General features: G+C 44.2%; 1 protein-coding gene across 1 annotated transcript in view; it reads right to left on the bottom strand.

Annotated features, from left to right (window-relative positions):
* The window catches only part of PRTG (protogenin), a 627,066-nt gene that overhangs the window by 148,911 nt on the left and 454,768 nt on the right, over positions 1–23,387 (bottom strand). The window contains exon 11 of the mRNA XM_044078520.1: positions 8,717–8,905. Coding sequence (XP_043934455.1) covers positions 8,717–8,905 — 189 coding nt within the window. The remainder of the gene's footprint in view (positions 1–8,716; positions 8,906–23,387) is intronic.

Below are 23,387 nucleotides of genomic sequence, written 5' to 3'. Positions count from 1 at the left end.
GTTTGATGACATTTAGTTGCATTCTCCAAAGGACAGTTCACTACCTGACAGCAAAAGATCCTAGTTACCAATGTATTTGGAAGGGTTTGTTTAACTACTGCAAGCTATTATCTGCTTGCAGAACAGGAAAGTACAACTGGTCTGTCTTTCGGAACTCAGAAATCTTAAGTCTGGTAAAATCTAAGTTGACAATGATTGCCCAGTCTAAGAAGTCCTATGGACTCTGCCGTCATAGCAACAATGAGAGTCATTTACTAGCTTGGCTTCTTGGACTAGAAAGGGCTGCCATAGATGTCTCTGCCATGGGCAGGTCTGAATCTGTACATCCAACAGGCACCAACTGTGAGAGAGGAACCCTCTGCAGAATTAGTAATGGCAAGGTTTGCTGTATTGGTATCACTATATAATGCATCTGTACCTGCTTTGCAGATGTCATCCATGGACAGCTCTGACATGAATTGTAAAGCAACATACTGTGTTGTTAGCAACAGGGGAAGGGGACTGGGATGGCAAATGTTGTGGCCTCTGCTAGCAAGAAGGAGTTGGCAACTGACACTGTCAGAGGGAAACCTGTCATGGGAAACAGGCTCTGAGTATACAGTGCCCAGCACTGGTCAGTATCAGTGAACACAATGGCAAGTACTGCGGCAAATGATTTATCACCATTGACTGCATTTGTCAGAAGAATGGCAATGCTGACTGCAGGATGGTTGCTAGAAGCTAAGGTTTTGAGTCTGGCTGCTTAATCACCATTAGTGATGAACTGTTTCCCAGAGTATGACTGCAAGGAAGAAAAGGCAGATCCCAACCATACAGCAAACTCTCTCCAGTGCTCCTTTGCTCTGGGAGAGGAAACCTAAGTTGATAACATCTCCCTCGCCTACCACATAGCCCTGGTCAGATTTTAGTATTTTACAGTCCATGTCTGGCTGCACTGGGACCAAAGGCAAGGCCACCTTCACTGACAGCTTTGCTTGCTATGACTGTGGAGCTGGCTCCTGCAAAGAAACAATCACTTTCAGTTCTTTCAACACTGTCAAGGGAAGGACATCTGCCACTCTTGGCTGATTCATTGCAGAAGATGCTGATGAAGAAGGTACTAGAATCTTAATTTATTTATTTACTTATTGACACTTGATTAATAGACTTGACTGCAAACCTTCCAGCATTAATTCCTGTTTAGACATTTAAATGGCTGCAGAAGACCTCCTTATCATGACCTTCAGGCATTTTAGTACTCTCTGGCATGAAGACAGTGCCTGGGTGTGGGACAACGCTACCTCATTGAGGCTGGATTCCTCTTCCTGTGGCCTAGCTGATAGCACCTTTTGGAGAAAGAAGGTTGATAGGTTTGTCCTGGTATTCACTTCAGGCTGTGAGATTGAAACCTCTACAGGTCAGGCAGTGGTTGTACTGTGTCAGTCTCTGAAACAAAATAGACAATGCAAATGTCTTTCACTGGGAACAATGCACCTGCTGCAACTCACTAAAAGTCACTTTTAGCATGCATGGTGTCATGGAGGGTAACAGGCCTACAGGGGTGAGGCGGGAGGTGAGGAAAATGGTAAAATTAGCACAATTCAGACACCTGAATTAAGATGACACATTTTCTCTGTAGCTATAGCACCAAACAGTGTGAATTGTTTAAAAAAAGAGAAAATGGTAAGATAAAACACTTGACAACTGGTTGTCGGAATGTGTGAAACTGATGCTTAGTGATGAAAAGCTGGATAGATGGAAGTCAACTACCATTACACAAGCTGGGAGATGGAGGAAACAACCTGAAGAAGTTGCAGGTGCCAAGTAGCCTTAATGCCTGTATTTTACAGCCATGCATGTTATTAAAGATAGAACCCTTTTTACCAAATCTTTCTTGCCCTGACAGCACTTGGTAAAGCTTTAAATAGCTATCCCTTTATATGGTTTTGGTCCTTTCAATGTAAAAATTTAGCTGTCGATGAACAGCCATGCACTGCAAGTATTATAAGTTGTTTGAGGACTGTGCAAAGAAAACAAGATGGTGGCTACCTTAGGTATGCATGAAAGACTGCTAGGCCATGAGGCCTTATCTTTGTGAAATATCAGGTGGGAGGGCGTACAGTATGTGCCTGCAGTAAAAACACCTGCCTGACGCATGTGACTGCCCTAGAAACATCACCTTCCACTACAGAAATTGTAGCTTAGTTAAGGCTGATGTCATCAATGCTAGTAATGTGAGGTTTTCTAGTGTAAAGTGTACATCCCATGAAGGGACAGGGTCCCAGTATCACTGGGCTGAACAAAACATGAGAGAAGGGTTTCTGAGCTACAGCCTGCACTGAAATTTGAAATCACAGCCATGGGTGTGCTTTGATCCTTTAAAGAGATGGGCAAGTATGTGTTAAACACCAGGGGGGATTTACAATATTAAAGTGAAAAAATGCATTTCAAAATGTTTCTGATCTGACGTTCCCCAAATCACAAAAGGCTGAGACCTAAAAACATCAACTCTAATTCAGCAGAAATAGTCTAAATTAAGATAAGCTTCAAGACTGACCAGCTGGTTAGGTACAGCAAACTTTATGACGTGGGTGGAAAATCTCTTCTTCTCTGCCTTACAGCTGGTCTGAAAAGACCTCTAATGTCTGTTGGGACGTTTGGTAGCTATGGAAATACTGACCCCTTCCAGGGATGGACACCCTATTAAAATGTCAGTGCTCTAAACAAGGGAGAATTATAAGAATTGGCTGTTAGATGAGCACCCCTTTTGAGAATGGTTAAAGCCACTTTATAGAAATGTTAGCCAGAGGACTAGAAAGAAATGTGGCTTTGCACTTGGACTACTGCCTCTGGCACTTCAATGTCTTTTTTTCCTTTACTGGAAGTGTGGTGGAGAAAGTACAGTTTTGTACCTGCCATAAATGTAGCTTTTCGAGTGCACATACTGCTGCAGTCATTACACTTGTGCTATCCTGCCATCAGGCGGGCCCTCGGTCGGCCGAATTCCAAAGTCTTGGTCCAGCATCGGTTGTCGTCACTTCTTCCCTGACGTCAGAGTGGCAGGGGTATAAACGAGGCAGCCGACGCCATTTTCTTCAGTTTTTCTTGCCCCAGATGTCAGGTGCCCCCAAATAGGCAGGCAATACATGAAGTTATGCAAGTTTACATAAGTAGATAAAGCCAATCAGTAGTTGCAAACAAATACACCATATAGGAATACCCCAAGTTGGTTGTAAGCTAGAGGTGTTTGTCCGAAGCCCTGCCCTGAGAGGGGATGGAGGGAGAGTAACCTGGACTGCAGCAGTATGTGCACTCGAACATCTACATTTATGGTAGGTACAAAACTGTACTATGTTCATCATGCCATACTGCTGCAGTCATTACACTTGGGTGAATCCCAAAGCTATGGAAGGGTGGCTGGTATTAATCTGAATTAGGAGGGGCTAGAATGCCCTGTAGTACTGCGGTGGCAAAGCCCGCTCTAGATTTAGAGTATAGTGGCAGGTGGTAGTGCTTGGTAAAAGTGTGCACTGAACTCCAAGTAGCTGCTTCCAAAATGTCCTTGGTTGGGACCCCCCTGAGATATGCTGCTGAGGTAGCTGTTGCCCTGGTGGAGTGTGATCTGATGTATCCTGGCACTGTTTTCCCATGAAATGAATAACAAAAGCGGATGCAGTGGGCTATCCATTTTGAAATAGTCTGTTTGGAAATAGCCTTTCCTTGAACACCAGCAGCATAAGACACAAAAGGTTGTTCAGATTTTCTGAATGACTTTGTCCTGTCCAAATAGTATCGTAGTTGTCTGTGAATGTCCAAGGAGTGAAGTAGTCTCTCCCCTTTATTCTGGGGATTTGGATAAAAGGTAGGTAAATGGATAGCCTGATTCAAAGCCACACTCGATACTACCTTTGGCATGAAGGTAGGGTTGGTACATAAAGAGACTCTGTCCTGATGGAAAATAAGGAAAGGTTGCACTGCCATAAGGGCCTGTAGCTCCGAAACCCTGCGTGCTGAGGTAATAGCCAAAAGCAGAGCTGTTTTCCATGACAAGTATTGTAGTTCTGCTGAGGAGGCAGGTTCGAAAGGAGGCAAAGTCAATTTTTCCAGTACGAAGTTAAGGTCCCAAGCTGGAGCTGGTGGTTTTCGTGGGGGCCTTATATTTTTTGCCCCTCTGAGGAACTGTCTTAGTAAAGGATGTGAGAATAAGGGAGGATCCGTATTGTATTGGGCTGAAATAGCTGAGGCGTGGATTTTGATGGTTGAGAAGGAAAGGCCACTGTTTAACATCTCAGCTAGGTACTGTAGAATTTGAGGTATATTTAACATCCAAGGATTTTGGCCTTTTGCTTGGTTCCATGCACAAAATCGCATGTTTGTCTGAGTAAGCTTTTCTGGTACTGGGTCTCCTGGCCTCCAAGATGACATTCTGGACCTCCTTTGAAAGTAGTGTAGATTGATAAGTTAAGGTATTTTCCATGCAGCTAGATTTAGTGTCCTGAGCTGACTGTGGAGGATCTTGTAATTTTGCTGAGACAACAGAAGTGGGAATTGAGGTAGGGTCCAAGGTGGTGAATGAGACAGGTTCTTTAGGAGCGGGTACCAGTGCTGACGAGCAATGAGAATCATTTGTGGCCTCTCTGCTCTGACTTTTAGTAATACTTTTGTCAGTAGAGGTAGAGGTGGGAAGGCATAGGTTGTCAATGTTGTCCAACTGAAAGATAGAGCGTCCACTCTCCAGGCCTGTGGGTGATAGGTCCTTGTGCAGAATTTTTTCAGCTGGTAATTGCTGTGGGAGGCAAATAGATCTATGCCTGGCTGTCCCCATTTTCATGTTATCATTGAGAATACTTGAGGGTGTAACTCCCACTCGTGAGGATCTGTCATATTTCTGCTTAATTTGTCTGCCAGTATGTTTTCCTTTCCTGGCAGGAATTGCGCTTGTAGTTGTACTTATAAGGCCAATGCTGTGTTCCACAGGGTCATTGCCTGTCTGCACAGGGGGTAGGAATGTGTGCCTCCCTGCTTGTTTATGTACCACATAACTGTGGTGTTGTCTGTTCTTATTAATAGTTGGCCTGGATGCAATAGGTCCTTGAAAGCTGTAAGAGCATTTTGCACTGCTAGCATCTCCTTTTGGTTGATGTGAAGGTGCATCTGTTTTTGAGATATGCAGAAAGGGAGACCCGTGTTTCTTTGGCATGCTTGAGCCCACCACAAAAATTCCTTTTGAAGGCATGGAATGAGTCGTATAATTGTTTCCAGGCTGTGTTTGTGTTGAGACCATAAGTTTTTCAGGTACCATTGTAGTTTCCTCATATGCAGCTTTGCAAATGGTATTAGTAGAATGCAAGATGCCATGAACCCCAAGGCCTGCAGGATTTTCCTTGCAGTTAGCTGGGTTAAAGTTGCCATTTTTCTGAAGTATTGAGACAGTTGTCCCTGCTTGTCTGGCATGAGGTAAACCATCTGGGCTGTTGTATTTAAGCTGGCACCCAGGAATATAATCTGTTGTGAGGGTATTAGTTTTGATTTCTTATTGTTTACTGTGTACCCTAGGCAGTTTAACATTTTTATTACAAACGCCAGATGCTGTAGTAGAATTTCCTTGCTGTCTGCTTGGATCAGGCAGTCGTCCAGATATGGGTATATTTGTATTCCTCGTTGTCTGCAAAATGCAATTACTGATGCCAGGCATTTCGGAAATACTCTGGGCGCAGTAGATAAGCCAAAGGGCAATGCAGAGAATTGATAATGCATTGTACCTGCAAGAAATCTGAGGTATCTTCTGCAATCTTGTCTGCAGGTACATGCAGGTATGCCTCCTTGAGGTCCAAAGTTACCAGCCAAGACTCCTTGCCCAGCATAGGAAGAAGCTGCTATAATGTGAGGATCTTGAATTTTGGCACCTCTAAATACCTGTTCAGGATAGATAGGTCTACGATGGGTCTCCAGTCTTTGTCCTTCCTTGGTACCAGAAATAGCCTTGAATAAAAACCTTGACCTAGTTCTTTTGTAGGTACCTTTTGAATTGCCTTCATATCCATGAGAGCGGAAATTTGTTTTTGTGCCTCTGCCCATTGATTTTGTGGCAGGTTTGGCATGCCTTTCATTTTTGGAAGGGTATGAAAGTGGAATCTGTAACCTCTGTTTATGATGTCCAGAATCCATTTGTCCTGTGTAATAATGTGCCAGTTGTCTGAAAATAAGGCCAGTTTTCCGCCCAAAGGTGCTGCCATAGAATGTTTGTTTGGCAGGCGTAGGGGGAAGTCATTGAGCTTGTTTTCTGAATGGTTGAGACCTTTCTTCTCCACCTCTTGGAGTTGTTGTTTGCCATTGTCTAGGCCTGAAAGAACCTTGTGGTTGTCCTCTGCCCCTGGGGCATCCGAACCTACCCCTTTGGGATCTGTCAGTGGCTGGAAAGGACCAATTTTTTGATGGCCAGTTTCTGCTGAAGCGGGGAGGTTGTACCTGCAAGAAATCTTTAACTGTTTGCATAGATTTTGCCTTTTCTTCCATTTTCTTTAAAACCTCCTCTGCTTTAACACCAAATAATACATCCTTTTGCAATGGTGCATCCAATAACTTTGCTTTTACATGTTTTGGTAAGGTTTGCTCTTTTAGCCAAGCATGTCTACGTATCACAGAGCCGGTGACAGCTGCTCTACATGAGGCCTCCAATGAATCAAAACCACACTGTAAAGTATGTTTCCCCACTTGTTCTGCTCCATGCAACAAATCATCCTGCATCTCTTTTAAATCTGGTTGATCTGTTTGTGTCATCTTAAGTTTCAATTGGGGGATCAAAAACTGCTGGTATTTTAGCATGTGAAATTGGCAGTTTAATGCCCTCATGGCTAAAGTGGCAGAAGTATACACCTTCTTGCCCCATCTTTCTAATGCTCTGGAATCTCTTTCTGAAGGTAAAGGATTGTTAGCAGTAGAGGCCTTAATCCCATTTGGACCCTGTGAAATGGTTTCTGGGTCAGCAGCAGGGCTTTTACATAAAAATTGGTGGGAATCAGGGACCCTGTAGTATCTGTCTGGTTTAACTGGGGCAGCAGGCAAGGAGTCTGGATTCAGACTGGCTTCTGCAAAAACATCATCCAAAATATCTAAAACAGGAGGAATAGCAAGGGGCCTATGCTGAGGAAGAAGAAGAAACTCCCGGAGCTTTTTCTTAGAATCTGAGTAATCCTGTCCTTCCCAGTGGAAGTGTTCCCTCAAGGTATGCAAGGTTTCCCCGAAGGAATAGCCCTCTGGGGGGGAAACTGAGGGAATTTATTCCTCTGCATCAGAGTCTTCATAGGGAGAATAGGAGTAATCCTGGTCCTCAGAAATACCTGAGGTAATGGAAGCTTGATCTGAGGAAGGGTAGTCTTCCTTTAACCTGGGTCTTTTTTCTAAAGGGGGCTGAGAACCCCTGATAAGAGTAATTAAATCCTCAGCCATCCTGAACATCTGTTTTTTAGGCATGGGTTTCTGAGAGGGGGTCTGAGGACCCTGTTTCCTAATTTTCATAGGGGCTTTAGATTTAGAATAAGATTTAATGGTAATAGAAGTAGGCTTGAAAACACCCTCAGAAACTGAAGGCCTAGCTAAATTTTCTGGTTCCCCGCCAAGAGTGGCGTCACTATCCAGAGAGGTAATCGGCTCCGGGCCTGCAACTTCAGATTGTGAGGTCGCCGGTAAAAAAGATTCAGCGGTAGTCAGGGGCTGCGAAGGCACCTCACTGAGATCCGGAGAGCCGGCGGCAGGCCTAAGCGTAGTCTCGGTATCCGTTTTGGGCCTTGGATGCCTGTCTTTATCTTTGCGTTTTTTCATTAAGCCTGGTGTCGGAATATCCGACGACATGCTGTAGTTACATTTTTTGCCAAAATAATGAAGGGCAAACTCTGCCCGGCGTTTTATAGTGCATTTATTGAACCTAGCACAAAACCGGCAGCCCGAGAAGTCGTGATCTGGGCCTAGGCAAGGAATACAGTATGAGTGAAAATCCTTATGCGGTATTTGCTTCCCACAAAAAATGCAGTTATTAACTTTGTCTGACATCGGTCTGAGGCAAGAAAAGTTTCCCCAATGGGGTGCTTAGCTTTAGAGAAGACTTCGGCTGAAAACCTTTTCGGAAATCTCAGGAGCTGGCCGACCGGCACTTGCGAACTGCTTCTGCTTCGGGCACCGCGCGGCAAGAAAGACTGAAGAAAATGGCGTTGGCTGCCTCTTTTATACCCCTGCCGCTCTGACATCAGGGAAGAAGTGACGACAACCGACGCCGGACCAAGACTTTGGAATTCAGCCGACCGAGGGCCCGCCTGACGGCAGGATAACCCAAATGTAACGACTGCAGCAGTATGGCACGATGAACATCGGAGAATGGGAAAAGCTTTCATAAGTGAGATGAAGAAAATGACATAGAAGGGAAGACTCGTGCATTACCTTTGCGGTTGACATTGATGTGCATCCCTACTGAATGGAGTACGGTGAAGCTGAACCGATAAAATAAAAAACATCTTTCAAATCAGAATTAGGAGACTGGCAAAGAGAAGTAAAGCACAGTTATTGGGTTCATTCATTTTCCATAACTTAAATTAAAACTGCTACATTCAATGAAAAAAAGAGAAAACAACAGTACTACACATTACGGCCTGAGCTAACAATATATATATTCTGCAAAACCTGTTTAAACATATATACTATACACTTCATAGGCTTATTTTCACAGTCAAATCAGAGTACAAACCTAGACCGCCAATTGTGTGATAAGAATCCTTCCAGCTCAAGAAGACGGGTGCACTCTCCTGCCGACTTTCTTCCCTGTAGTATAGCTTGTACCCTTGAATGTTTGCCGTATTTTCTGGAGCCAGCTGCCACCTCACCGTGATGGTTGTACAGTTCAGTGGGGTCAGATGTAAACCTGGAGCCAGTGGCACTGAAAAGAATACCGTATTAGATTAAATAAGGTACATCGGATACAACATGAAATTCGGATAATTAAAAACAAAAGTCTAACATTCAGTCATTTAAATGTATTTATTTGTCTTTGTTTACTGGGTATGTCCATCTGGGCAAAGCCCATTTTCAGCAGATGCCTGGGGAGAAATGCTCTACTACAGTAAATTTGTATTAAAAAGTGAATATCAGACACTGTTCAGAAAAAATAGCAGTTACATTTGTCAGGAAAAAATAAAAACAATTACAAGATAAGTCATACCAAGTTCTGGTAGCTCTAAAATGTTGCAGGAAGCAAATGGATTTATAAAGTAGAAGGGAAACATGTAAAGAAGTGTAGTGTTCTTACATTTCAGTGCAGAAAGGTTTGTAAATTGTTCAAGAGATACAAAGAAGTAAGTTATAAAATGATGTAGAAGGGGAGATATTAGTATTACATAGCAGGACTGTGGTAATAGCATCTGAGTAAGAGAGCAGGGTATATGACTAGTTCTATCTATGCTGCCTGTTCCAGAGTGGTGTATCTGAAAGGTTTATAACTTAGGTATACAGGGAAAGCCTGAGAGGGGTACAGCGGTGTACAGAGGCAATTAGAAAAAGAGAAGGATGAGAAGTAGTGTTTAAGAGAGGGATAACGTGGTTCAAGTGCAGGACGAGGGCAAGAAAGTTAGCAATAAGCAATAAGAAATTTATGTTTTTACTGGGGGTCTCAACCTGGTTGAACATGAACATGACTGGGATCGGGTAAGGTATTGTTTGTGCTGGATTTTACAGCTTGGAAGTATGTTAGTCATTTTTATTTGTGTATGAATGGTGTTGCAGTTTGGAGATGTGACAGGAGTACAGTGAATCCCCTGATGAATTATTTTATTTATCAGTGCTTAGCAGACACTTATCACGAGAATGCAGGTCCCTTGTGGGGGTGTAGGGCAATAGCATATTTTTTAATGCAGGACATTTTTCAGGATAACATATCAGTTTGTATGCCATAACTAGCTGAGAGTATATGTAGTTGTTAAGCTTTAGCCAGTTTAGCTGTTTTAAGGCCCGGCTGTGGTAAGTTTGGTGTGCAGTGCTGGTAGCAAATTTAACTACTCTTGTTGTAAAAGGAGGCTAGTTTGGATTTTACTGTAGAGCTTAGGTTTGTAAGAATAGGTGAGGCATATAAGAGGGTTGGAAGCAAATAGGATGAGGCCAGGGCTTTTCTTGCTGGGTCTGTAAGGTACTGTTTTGTTCTGTAAAGGGAGCAGCCTTCTGCTGGGTCTTAATCGTTTGAAGAATACGCTGATCACATTTAAGACTATCATCTATTACAATGCCCATTAATTTAGCATATGGTCCTACCTCAGTTTTAGTATTATTTGCAGATGTAACCAGGAAAGATTGTTTTTGACTGAGATACTATTTTGTGCTGATGAGCATCAGTTTAGTTTTACTGAGCAGGTTTGAATTTTTCAGCCAGATTTCGACTGAAGAGAAAGAAATTTGAGTGACTTCTATGAGTCTGGACATTGTGGTTGCTGTACCTATAAAAACTGAATCACCTGTGTATTGACTACATTTGCTTGGTCTACAGCAGTGTAAAACTTGTTTATAAAAATATTGAAAGAAGGGTTCCTAGAGCCATTTGGAATGGATACCTTTGACAACCAGGAAAGAGGGTAAGAGGGCCTGTTGCCTTTTTGACTGCTTGTGGCCTTCTAGACAGACAACCAAGGAATCATGTAAGGGAGGAATGAGAGAGGCCTACAGAAAAGACTTCAGTTAATGTCTACATGATACACTGTCAAATGCATTGGCTAAGTCTAGGAACGCGGTTGACACTAGGTTACCACTGTGACTACGCTGGTTTATAGTGTTGGTGAAGTGAAGGAGGGTGGTGGTTGTGCTGTGGTGGGGTCGGAAACCATGCTGTGTTTCAGAGAGCAGACTAGATGAATTTAGGTGATGTAGAAGCTGAGCATGAATACATTTTTAAGTATTTTTTATTGGGGGAAGAAGAGTTATTAAACTCTGTTGATGTGCCACCTTTGTGTAAAGGTAAAAAAGGATTTTTTTTCCAGAAGAAAGGAACATATTTTTTGGATACAGATCTAATTATCAATATCAAGACTGGAAAAGCAACTGCAACTGCAGTCATTTTTAAGTAGTCCGAGGGGAGTTGGTCAGCAGCTAGAGTGGTTGGTTTTAGCTTACGCAGGAGTTTCTTAATGGTGGAGGTAGGTACTAGGGATAGGAGGTAGGTACTGGGAATGGGAGGTAGGTACTGGGAATGGGAGGTAGTACTGGGAATGATAATGGTAAAATCTCTGTTAAAATTGGCTTACGCTTCTATGAGAATGTTTGGAATGTTTATACAAAATGATGTATTATGTACGGAGTTTTATTCAATTGTACTTTTTCTCTGGAGCTTTTCTCCCCAAGACTCCACTGAAAATGGGCCACCTGGACCCAATGGACTATCCTGGCAAACAAACTGCAATAAATAAATAAATAAATAAATAATGTATGTTGCTGCCCTTTACCGTATCCCGGCTACCTACAATATGGAAATCAATTACGCACAGCATGTAAGTCGAGCAAATTATATTTATATTCTCAAGAGTGAACATCAGAAACTGTTGGTGGTAAGACATTTACTAAGATTATATAACAAACACAAAAAAATTAGCTTATCAAAGCTGCAACTGCTTTTTATCACAATGGCATACTTTTGCGGGGAATGATTTCTTTTCTTGAAGATCCATGACAAAAGTTTAAGACTCAATCTTGCAAGACCTGACACTTCTAACAAAAAGTACAGAGCTTCTAGGGTCCATCTACCCAGAGTGTGTGCCTTGGCATCCCTAGATAAATACACGAGTGATATATAAACATTTGGTGGGTTGTTTTAGGAAAAATAAGTATACATTATGAAGATCAAGAGGAAAAAGAAAGTACAGTTGTGTACACGTACCATAAATGTAGATGTTCGAATGTATTCACTGTTGCAGTCATCACCTGTGGATTACCCCTGCTGTGTTAGCCCTTGGCCGGCCTGAATACCAGAGTCAATATTTTTCTGTGTTGGCTGCTGTTGCTTGCTGGCTGATGTCAGGTCGTCAGTGCTATAAAGGAAGGCAGCCGACGTCATTACATCAGTTTTTCTTGGCCTAACCAGTCAGAGGCCCAAGTAAATAAGGTGAAGTGGTCCTGGTGGCTAAAAGCCACTGTTAGAAACTTATGTCTCCCTAAAGAAAGAAGATATAAGGTGGAAGGAGGGTGGGAAACCAGAACTGCAACAGTGAAAACACTCGAACATCTACATTTATGGTGAGTGTACACAACTGTACTATGTTCTTCATGTTTCACCTGTGGGAGGATTCCCAAAGCTAAGGACAGGGGTGGTAGGATTAGTAAGAGACCTAGGAATGGGTTAGTATGCCCTGCAGAACTGCAGAGGCAAACCCTGACCTAGGCTTAGAAAACAGAGGTAGGTGGTAATGCTTGGTAAAGGTATGGACATAAGTCCAGGTGGTAGCTTCCAGGATGTGTTTGGTGGGATCTCCTCTGAGGAAAGCTGTGGAAGTAGAGGCTGTCCTAGTGGAATGGGTTTGAATAGACCTGGGGGGGTTCCCATGCAAACTGTAGCAGAAATGGATTGGATACAGTGTGATATCCATTTGGAAATGTGCTTCCCCCGTGCCCCTGGGGCAAAGCTGACAAGAAGTTGGTCTGTTTTTCTGAAGGGTTTAGTATGGTCCAGATAGTATCTGAGCTGTCTGTGCACGTCTAGTGAGTGCAGAATTCTCCCCCCCTTGTTTTGAGGGTTAGGAAAGAAGGTGGGAAGATGTATTGCCTGGTTGAAAGTTACATCAGATACCACCTTGGGCATAAAGGAGGTCCTCAGGGAGACCCTGTCTGCATGGAAAATGATGAAGGGCTCAATGGCCATCAGTGCCTGTAGCTCTGAAACCCTTCTGGCTGAAGTGAAAGCTAGGAGAAAAGCAGTCTTCCATGAGAGGTACCTTAGTTCTGCTGAAGCAGCAGGTTCGAAGGGAGGTAAAGTAAGTTTTTCCAAAACATAATTCAGGTCCCAGGCTGGAGTGGCTGGCCTTCTGGGAGGTCTGATATTAGAAGCCCCATCTGAGGAATTGTTTAATCAAAGGATGTGAAAACAGGGGCTGTTCTGTATCAAAATGAGCTGAAATGCCGAGGTGTGGATTTTAATGGTGGAGAAGGAGAGACCACTATTTAGTAGCTACACTAGGTAGTCCAGAATAAGAGGGATGGAAGGTTGCAAGGTATTTCCTCCTCTAGACTGGCTCTAGGAGCAGAATCATTTCCATTTTCCTGCATATATTCTGGTGCTGGGCCTTCTGGCCTCTGTGATGATGTCTAGGACATGCTTGCTAAACAGGGGCCACTTGTTTGTCTTTAGAATATAAGCCATGCTGATAATTTGAGAGTCTGCAGGTCTCGGTGCAGCATTGCCTCCCCCCGAGTTAAGAGGTCTGAGATCAGGGGAAACTGCCTGGGAGGCTGTAAGGTCAGGTTGCACAGTAAGGGGTACCAATGTTGCCTAGGCCAGTCTGGAGCAATGAGGATGGCCATTGGCCTCTCCTCTCTTATTTTGATCAGAACCTTGGGGATAAGAGACAGACAAGGGAAGGCATACACAAAAAGGGTGTTCCAGGGGAAGGTCAAGGCATCCACCTTCCAGGCTAGGTGGTGGTACTCCCTGGTACATAATTATTTTCAGCTGATGGTTGGGATGCATACAAAGACATCCACCTCTGGAGTCCCCCCATGCCTGAGTGATTTGCAGAAGGATTTTTCTGTGGAGCTGCCACTCATGGGGGTCCAGAAAGTTTCTGCTTAAGTGGTCTGCCAGGGTGTTTTTGATCTGTGGTAGGTATTGTGCTGTCAGACGTAGTCCCATGGATGAGGCTGCCAGCCACAGGTTCATGGCTAGCCTGCACAGAGGGTAAGACTGGGTCCCTCCCTATTTGATGATGTACCACTGTGATGTCTGTTTTGATAAGGAGAACCCCTGGCTTGAGATGGGGTTTGAACGATGTCAGAACCTTTTGCACTGCCATCACTTCCTTTAGGCTGATGTGCAAGGGAATGGGCTGTGCATCCCAAAGACCTTGGGTGCACCTGCCTTCTAGGTGAGCGCCCCAAGCTATGTCTGAGGTGAGGGTGGTAATGGTTTGCCAGCTTGGGTGGAAGGTGAAGGGAAGACCCTTGTTCTGGGCACAGGCCCCTGCCCACCAGAAACACTCGGCCTGTACACAGTGGATCAGAGGTAGAGAGGTCTCTAGTGGCTTAGAGTGCTGACACCAAAGGTTCTTTAGGCACCACTGAAGTTTTGTCACGTGAAGCTTGGCAAGAGGAATTAGAAGGATGACATGTACCCTAAGGCTTGCAGGAACTTCCTCGCAGTGAGGTGACTTTTGGAAGTCAGCTGTGTAAAATAGAGAGGCAGAAAACTCTGTTTCTCTGGGGATAGGAAGGCCATTTGGGATGCTGTATCCAGCAGAGCTCCCAAGAAAATGATCTCCCTGGAGGGAGTTTGCTTTGATTTCTTCTCATTGATGGTGTACCCTAAGGAGGTTAGGAGGGTTTTGACAAAGAGGAGATCCTCGAGGAGCTTTTCTCTGCACTCTGCCTGAATGAGGCAGTCGTCCAGGTAAGGGTAAATTTTTAAACTTTTCTGTCTGCAAAAGGCTATGGCCGGGGCTAAGCATTTGGTGAATACCATGGGAGCAGTAGATAAGCCAAAGGGTAGCACAGAGAACTGAAAGTGTTGTGAGCATGCTCTGAAGCAAAGGAATTTTCTACAGGATTCCCTAATGGGGATGTGGAGGTAGGCAACTTTTAGGTCTAAGGTAACTAACCAAGCATTTTTTGTTTGTCAGCATAGGCAATCACTGCTGCAAAGTTAGCATTTTGAATTTGGGGACCACCAGGAAGGTGTTCAGAATGAAAAGATCCATGATGGTGCCAAGTGCCCTCCTTTCTGGGAACAAGGAATAGTGTGGGATAAAATCCTTTGCCTGTTTGATCTGAGGGGACAGGTTCTACTACTCCTTGGGATATAAGAGTTTGGACTTGTTTCAATGCCTCTGCCCACTGATTTGGAGGTAGGTCTGGGTACCCTCTTGGAATTGGGAGTTCATTGAAGAAGAATTTGTATCCCTGAGAAATGATCTTTAAGACCCATTGGTCCTTTGTTACAGAAAACCACTTCTCTTTGCAGAGGGAGAACCTTCCTCCTAGATTTGGTGAGTGAAAAGAGGGCAAAGGGGGAGAGGGGATCATTGAGAGTTTTTACCATACAGGGATGGCTTAGAACTTTCTGCCTTTGGAGCAGAAGTGGTCCACTGTTTGGTTCTTTGTTTTCCCTGGGATAGGAGTCTTGGTGGTCTGTCCATGCAGGGCTTACCTTGTCCCTGTCTGCTAGGTGCAGGAAAGGGCCAGTGTTTTGAGGGAAAATTGCTGCTGAACCTAGGAGGTTGTACCTGAAGAAAATCTTTTACTGTTTGCATAGATTTTGCTTTGTCTTCCATCTTTTTAAGCACCTCTTCTGCTTTTTCTCCAAACAAGCGGTCCTTATCCAAAGGTGCATCAAGTAATTTAGATTTGACATGATCAGGGAAAGGTTGTTCCTTCAACCATGCATGTCTCCTAATGACAGATTCTGACACTGCTGCCCTGCTTGAGGCTTTTGGGGCATCATATCTACAGTGTAATGAGTGTTTAGCCACTTGACAAGTAGAGTGCAGTAAATCTACTAGCTCTTTCAAACTGCCACAGTCAGGAAAGGTAGAAATCTTTTGTTTTAAAAGTTCCAAAGTGTGTTGTTGATATTTTAACAAGTTGAGTGCTCTGTTATCCAAGGTTGCAGAGGTATACACTTTTTTACCCCATCTGTCCAGAGCTCTGGAGTCCTTGTCAGTAGGAGTAGGATTCTTTGCAGAAAGTACAGTTGTGTACACTTACCATAAATGTAGATGTTCAAGTGTATTCACTGTTGCAGTCATTACATTTGAGTCATCTGCTTTCAAGTAGCCCTCAGTCAGCCTGATTAACAAAGTCTTGGGTCCTGCGCCAGTTGCTGTCCCTTCTTCCATGACATCAGGTCATCAGGGGTATAAAACATGCAGCCGACGCCAATAAATCAGTTTTTATTGCCCCAGATGTCAGGTGTCCCCCTAATGGGAAGCAATTAAATATAAAAGTACAATGATATACCTCCAACAAAAAAGCAAATACACCAAAAAGGCTTTTAAGCATAGTAAAGGAAAGTAGAGGTATAGCCAAAAGAAGTTAGGGGGGTGGAGGGAGGGTAACCAGGACTGCAACAGTGAATACAATCGAACATCTACATTTATGGTAAGTGTACACAACTGAACTATGTTCTTCGTGTTTCACTGTTGCAGTCATTACATTTGGGTAGATTCCCAAAGCTGTGGTTGGGAGGAGGAATTTAGATAGCATTAGGGCCAGCCGTAAGGCTCTGCAAGACTGCAGTGGCAAAGCCAGCTCTGGATTTAGAGAAAATTGGCAAATTATAACGCTTGGTGAAAGTATGTACAGAACTCCAGGTAGCAGCTTCTAGGATGTCCCTGTTAGGGACGCCTCTGAGAAAGGCTGTAGAGATGGATGCAGCCCCGGTGGAGTGAGGTCTGATCCCCTGGGGGATAGGTTTTCCATGGTGCTTATAGCAGAAATGAATGCAATGGCTTATCCATTTAGAAATGGTTTGCTTTGAAATAGCCTTCCCCTCTGCCCCTGCAGCAAATGCCACCAGCAGTTGTTCAGATTTCCTTTGAGGTTTAGTCCTGTCCAAGTGGAATTTAAGTTGTCTATGCACATCTAAGGGATGCAGTATCCGTTCCCCTTTGTTCTGTGGATTGGGAAAGAAGGCTGGCAAATGAATGGACTGATTAAGAGCCACACTGGATACCACCTTGGGCATGAAGGATGGATTGGTTCTGAGGAACACCTTGTCTGCATGAAAGATGATGAAAGGCTCCACAATCATAAGGGCCTGTAATTCAGATACCCTTCTAGCTGAAGTAATTGCTAAAAGGAAAGCTGTTTTCCAAGAAAGAAATTTTAAGTCTGCAGTAGCAGCTGGCTCGAAAGTAGGTAGAGTGAGTTTATCCAAGACAAAGTTAAGGTCCTAGGCTGGGGTTGGAGCTCTCCTGGGTGGTCTCAAATTTTTGGCCCCTCTGAGGAACTGCTTGAGCAGTGGATGAGAGAAGAGGGGAGGTTCTGTGTTATAATGAGCTGAAATGGCTGAGGCGTCAATTTTAATGGGGGAAAGAGACAGGCCTTTGTGAAGCATCTAAGATAAGTATTGTAAACTCTGAGATAAATTGGGCGCTGCTGTGCTCATCCCTAGAGACTGATTCCAGGCACAGAATCTTGCCTCCTTGCCTCTAAAATGATATCCATCACAGGTGTACTGAGGGATGGTAAAGGAGAGATTATGTATTCAGCCAGGCTGCAAGGTTCAGTGTTAGAAGCTGAGGGTGCAGAATCTGGTTCTCCTGCTGAGACAACAGGGAAGGAGTCTGAGGCAGGTGCCATGGGGATAACCGTGACACACTGTGCAGGAGGGGGGTACCAGTGTTGGCACGGCCAGTCAGGAGCAATCAAAATCATCCTTGGTTTGTCCTGTTTGATCTTTAGTAGTACTTTGGAGAGCAGAGGCGGGGGGGGGGGGGCATAGACTGATAGGTTTTTCCAGCTGAAGAACAGAGCATCCACTTTCCAGGCTTGTTTGTGGGGAGTCTTGGCGGTTCTGGGGAGAGGCAAACAGGTCTATAGCTGGTCTTCCCCACTTGCTTGTCAACATGTTGAAAATCATTGGTTCTAGTTTCCACTCGTGTGGGTCCATGAGGTTTCTGCTTAGTCCATCTGCCAGTGTATCTAATTTTCCTGGCAGGAATTGAGCTTGCAGGTGCATCTGGTAGCTCAAGGCTGTGTTCCACAATGCCATGGCTAGTCTGCAGAGGGGGTAAGAATGTGCACCCCCTGCTTGTTTATGTACCACATAACAGTGGTCTTGTCCATCTTTACCATTAGTTGCCCTGGAAGAATGTGGTCCTTGAAGGCTGTCAGAGCATTCTGTACAGCTAACATTTATTTTTGATTAATATGCAGGTGCATTTGACTTGGGTTCCATTTGCTCTGACTGCACCTCCCTGCCAGGTGAGCCCCCCATGCATAGTCTGATGCGTCTTTTGTTAGGGTTTAGGTGGCAGGGGGTGGTGTGAAAGGTAGTCTCTTGTTTTGGTGGCAGGCCTCTGCCCACCAAAGGAACTCTAGGTGTAGGCAAGGTCTGATAGGAATCATTGTTTCTAGAGCCTGAGAATGTTGACACCACAGGCTTTTTAGATACCACTGTAGTTTCCTCATATGCAGTCTTGCATATGGAATTAGAAGAATGCAGAAGGTCATGAACCTCCAAGGCTTACAGTATTTGACTTGCAGATAGCAGGGTTTTTGTGGCCACTTGTTTGAAGTAGGTTGTCAAATGGATTTGTTTCTCTGACATGAGGTAAGCCATCTGGGAAGTTGTATTCAAGCTTGCTCCCAGGAATATAATTTGATGACAGGGTACCAGGTGTGATTCTTTTTCATTTATGGTGTACCCCAGACAAGTCAGAACCCTTTGTACAAAGGCTGGATGATTCAACAGTATGTCCTGCCTTTCTGCTGAATTAGACAATTGTCCAGTTATGGGTATATTTGAATACTTATTTGCCTGCAAAATGCAATGACTGGAGCTAGGCACTTTGTGAATACCCTGGGCGCAGTAGATAAGCCAAAGAGCAGTGCAAAGAACTGATAGTGCTTGTAGCCTGCTTTGAAGCGGAGGTATCTTCTGCAAGATTCCCTGATTGGGATGTGCAGGTATGCTAATTTTTTAAATCTAGTGTTGCCAACCAGGCATCTTTGCCTAGCATAGGAAGTAATTGGTGAAGAGTCAGCATCTTGAATTTTGGAATCTCCAAAAAGGTGTTTAGAGTAGACAGGTCCAGGATAGGATGCCATGAATTGTCTTTTCTGGGTACCAGGAAAAGTCTTGAGTAGAAACCTTGCCCCTTTTCCTCTTCTGGTACCAGTTGAACAGCCCCCATGCTTAAGAGAGAAAATACTTGTTTTTGGGCCTCTGCCCACTGATTTGGGGGTAGGTCCAGCCACCCACTTGGTGTTGGCAACATGTGGAAGTGAATTCTGTATCCCTGGGACACTACATTTAAAACCCATTTGTCCTGGGTAATGAGTTCCCAATTCTTTGCATGAAGAGCAATCCTTCCCCCCAAAGGGGCAGTTAGTTGATAAGTGCTTGGAAATTTTAAAAGGAAGTAATTGAGACAGTTTACCATAGGGGGAGTCTTATTATTCCCAAATTTGGAAGTGGAGGCCCCCCACTGCTTAGTTCTGTGTGTCCCCTGGGACTGAAACCTGGGATTTTTGCTGTGTCTGGGTTTGGCTTGAGAAGACCTGGAAGGAGCTGGAAAGGACCAATTCTTATAGGGCCAGTGCCTACTAAATCTAGGAGGCTGAACTTGTAAAAAATCTTTAACAATTTGCATAGATTTAGCTTTATCTTCCATCTTTTTAAGAACTTCCTCAGCCTTGTTGCCAAACAGGCGATCCTGATTTAAAGGAGCATCCAACAATTTAGCTTTAACATGATCAGGCAAAGATTACTCCTTAAGCCAAGCATGCCTTCTGAGCACAGACCCAGTAATATCAGCCCTGCAAGAGGCCTCTAATGAATCAAAACCACATTGCAAAGTATGTTTTCTAACTTGTTCAGCAGAATGCATTAAATCCTGTAATTCTTTATTTTCCACACAGTCAGGAATCAACATCATTTTCTGTTTAAGCAGTCGAATCAGCCATTCTTATCATTTGTTTTTTAGGCATAGAGGCCTGAGCATGAGGCCTGGACGTTGTTTTTTTTAGGCATGGATCGAGATTTAGGACTAAATAAAGAAGGAGGGGTTGGTTTAATATGCAAGTCCGTAGGCCTGAATACACCCTCAGAAGCCAGTGCCTGCACAGTGGCTCCGGACCCATCCAAGGTAGAGACATCCGCGGGTTCCATAGTTGAAGCATCTTGTGGCATACCAGACTCTGAATGGGTCTCAGTAGAGGCCTGCAAATCAGAAGTAGTGGGTATCAGGGGCTGGGAAAGCGACTCAATAAGTACCGGCGAACTGGCGACTGGCTTAGGAGAAGCATTGTCGGCAGTTTTGGACCTCGGCGGCCTGTCTCTGTCTTTATCTTTGCGTTTTTTCAGAATCCCGGTAGTCAGAAGGCTAATCGATGACATTTTGGGATAATTAAACTGAGAACAAAATATTTAGAAGCAAAAATATATCGACGATGGATAGTGCGCTGATTAAATAAAGCAAAAAACCGACAGCAAGGTACATCATGGTCAGGGCCTAGACAAGGAATACAGTACAAATAAAAATCCTTATGAGGTATTTGCTTTCCACAAGTAATGCAATTATTAACTTTTACTGACATCAGTAAGGAGCAAGAAAAAGTTTCCCCAATGGGGTACTTAGCTTTAATTGAAGACTTTGGTTCTGAAATTGGCAAACAAAAATTTCAGGTGTCAGCCGACCGGCGCTTGCAAACTGCTTCGGCTTCGGGCACCGCACGGCAAGAAAGACTGATGTAATGGCATCAGCTGCATGTTTTATACCCCTGACAACCTGACGTCATGAAAGAAGGGACAGCAACTGATGTAGGACCCAAGACTTTGTTAATCAGGCTGACTGAGGGTTACCTGCAAGCAGATAACCCATATGTAATGACTGCAACAGTGAAACATGAAAAAAGTACAGTTTTGTACCTACCATAAATGTAGATGTTCGAGTGCTAATACAGCTGCAGTCATAACAGATGGGTTCTCCTGCCATCAGGCGGGTCCTCGGTCGGCCGAATTCCAAAGTCTAGGTCCGGCGTCGGTTGTTGTCGCTTCTTCCCTGACGTCAGTGCGACAGGGGTATAAAGGAACCAGCCGACGCCATTTTCTTCAGTTTTACTTGCCCCAGATGTCAGGTGGCCCCAGAAGGAAGGCAATACATAAATTTGTGTAATAAAACAATGCAATATAATCAAAATACAGTAGTTGCAAGCAAATACACCATAAATGAATACCCCAATCAGGTTGTATGAGGAGGTGTTAGCCAATAGGCCTGTCCCAAGAGGGGAAGGAGGGAGGGAAACCTGGACTGCAGCTGTATTAGCACTCGAACATCTACATTTATGGTAGGTACAAAACTGTACTATGTTCATCGTGCATACAGCTGCAGTCATAACAGATGGGTAGAATCCCAAAGCTAAGAAAGGGGTGGTAGGCACTAGGTGGAACTATGAGGAGCCAGGATGCCCTGCAAGACTGCAGTGGCAAAGCCTGCTCTAGTTTTGGAGTATAATGGTAGGTTGTAGTGCTTGGAGAAGGTATGCACAGAACTCCAAGTGGCTGCTTCCAAAATATCTTTGGTAGGAACTCCTCTGAGGAAAGCTGCAGAGGTAGCTGTGGCCCTGGTGGAGTGAGATCTGATGCCTGTAGGTACAGTTTTGCCATGAAAAGAATAGCAAAAGTGTATGCAGTGGGCTATCCATTTTGAGATTGTCTGTTTGGAAATTGGCTTTCCTTGAGCTCCTACAGCATAGGACACAAAGAGCTGTTCTGATTTTCTGAAAGGCTTTGTTCTGTCCAAATAATAACACAGTTGTCTGTGGATGTCCAAGGAATGTAGTAATCTCTCCCCTTTGTTTTGAGTATTAGGATAAAAGGTAGGTATATGTATGGCCTGATTCAAAGCTACCCTGGATACCACTTTAGGCATAAAGGATGGGTTGGTTCGTAAGGAAACTCTGTCCTGATGGAAGATGATAAAAGGCTGCACAGCCATGAGAGCTTGTAGTTCTGAAACTAAATATTGCAAAGCTGGCTCAAAGGGAGGCAAGGTCAGTTTTTCCAGAATGAAATTGAGATCCCAAGCAGGTATTGGTTGTTTCCTTGGGGGTCTTAGATTCTTAGCCCCTCTGAGGAACTGTCTTAAGAGAGGGTGAGAGAATAAGGGTGGATCAGTGTTGTATTCTGCAGAAATGGCTGAGGCATGGATTTTGATGGAGGAGAATGAAAGTCCACTGCTTAGCAGCTCAGCTAGATACTGTAGTATTTGAGGTAAATTCAGTTTTCCAGGATCCTGGCCCTTTTTCTCATTCCAGACACAAAACCGTTTCCATTTTGCGGAGTAAGCTTTTCTAGTTGACGGCCTCCTGGCCTCCAAAATGACATCCTGCACCTCCTTGGAGAGTAGGGTCTGTTGTGATGCTAAGGAATTCTCCATGCGGCTAGATTGGGTGTTTTTAGCTGGCTGTGAAGAGTTTTGAAGCTGTGCTGAGTCAGGAGAAGAGGCATTAGAGGCAGGGTCCATGGTGGAGAATGTGTCAGGCTCCTCAGGAGTGGGTACCAGTGTTGTCTTGGCCAGTCTGGAGCAATGAGAATCATCTTTGGTCTGTCTGCTCTGGTTTTCAATAGAACTTTGGGCAGCAGAGGAAGAGGTGGGAAGGCATAAACTATCATTGATGTCCAACTGAAAGAGAGAGCGTCCACTCTCCAGGCCTTTGGATGGAAAATCCTTGAGCAGAATTTTGTCAACTGGTGATTTTTGTGGGAGGCAAAGAGATCTATGTCTGGCCTTCCCCATGCTTGGATTATTTCTGTAAAAACTTTTGGATGCAACTTCCATTCGTGTGGATCTGTCATATTTCTGCTTAGGTTGTCTGCCAATGTGTTTTCCTTGCCTGGCAAGTACTGTGCTTGTAGTTCGATTTGTAAGTCCATGGCCATGTTCCAAAGTGACATGGCCAGTCTGCATAGGGGGTATGAATGTGTTCCTCCCTGTTTGTTTATGTACCACATAACTGTGGTGTTGTCCGTTCTTAACAATAGTTGACCTGGTTGCAGAAAGGTCTTTGAAAGCTATAATAGCATTTATTACTGCTAGCATTTCCTTTTGATTGATATGAAGGTGCTTTTCTTTTTGGGACCATTTGCCCTGAATGCACCGATCTGTCATGTGCGCCCCCCAGGCATAGTCCGAGGCGTCTGTTGTGATGACTTGATTTGCTTGAGGCTTGCTGAATGGAAGACCTGTGTTTGTTTGGCATGCTTGAGCCCACCACAGAAATTCCTTTTGCAGACATGGAATTAGTGGTATTATTGTTTCTAAACTGTGGCTGTGTTGAGACCGTAGGTTTTTCAGGTACCATTGAAGTTTCCTCATATGCAGCTTTGCACATGGGATTAGTAAGATGCAAGATGCCATGAATCCCAGAGCCTGCAGGATTTTCCTTGCAGTCAGCCTGGTGCAATTTGCTAGTGTTCTGAAGTATTGAGTTAGTTGCCCCTACTTCTCTGGCGT

Source organism: Protopterus annectens, chromosome 7.part1 (assembly GCF_019279795.1).
Source record: "Protopterus annectens isolate FY-2018-M chromosome 7.part1, PAN1.0, whole genome shotgun sequence".
NCBI lineage: Eukaryota > Metazoa > Chordata > Ceratodontiformes > Protopteridae > Protopterus > Protopterus annectens.
This window is presented reverse-complemented; position numbering and strand designations above follow the sequence as displayed.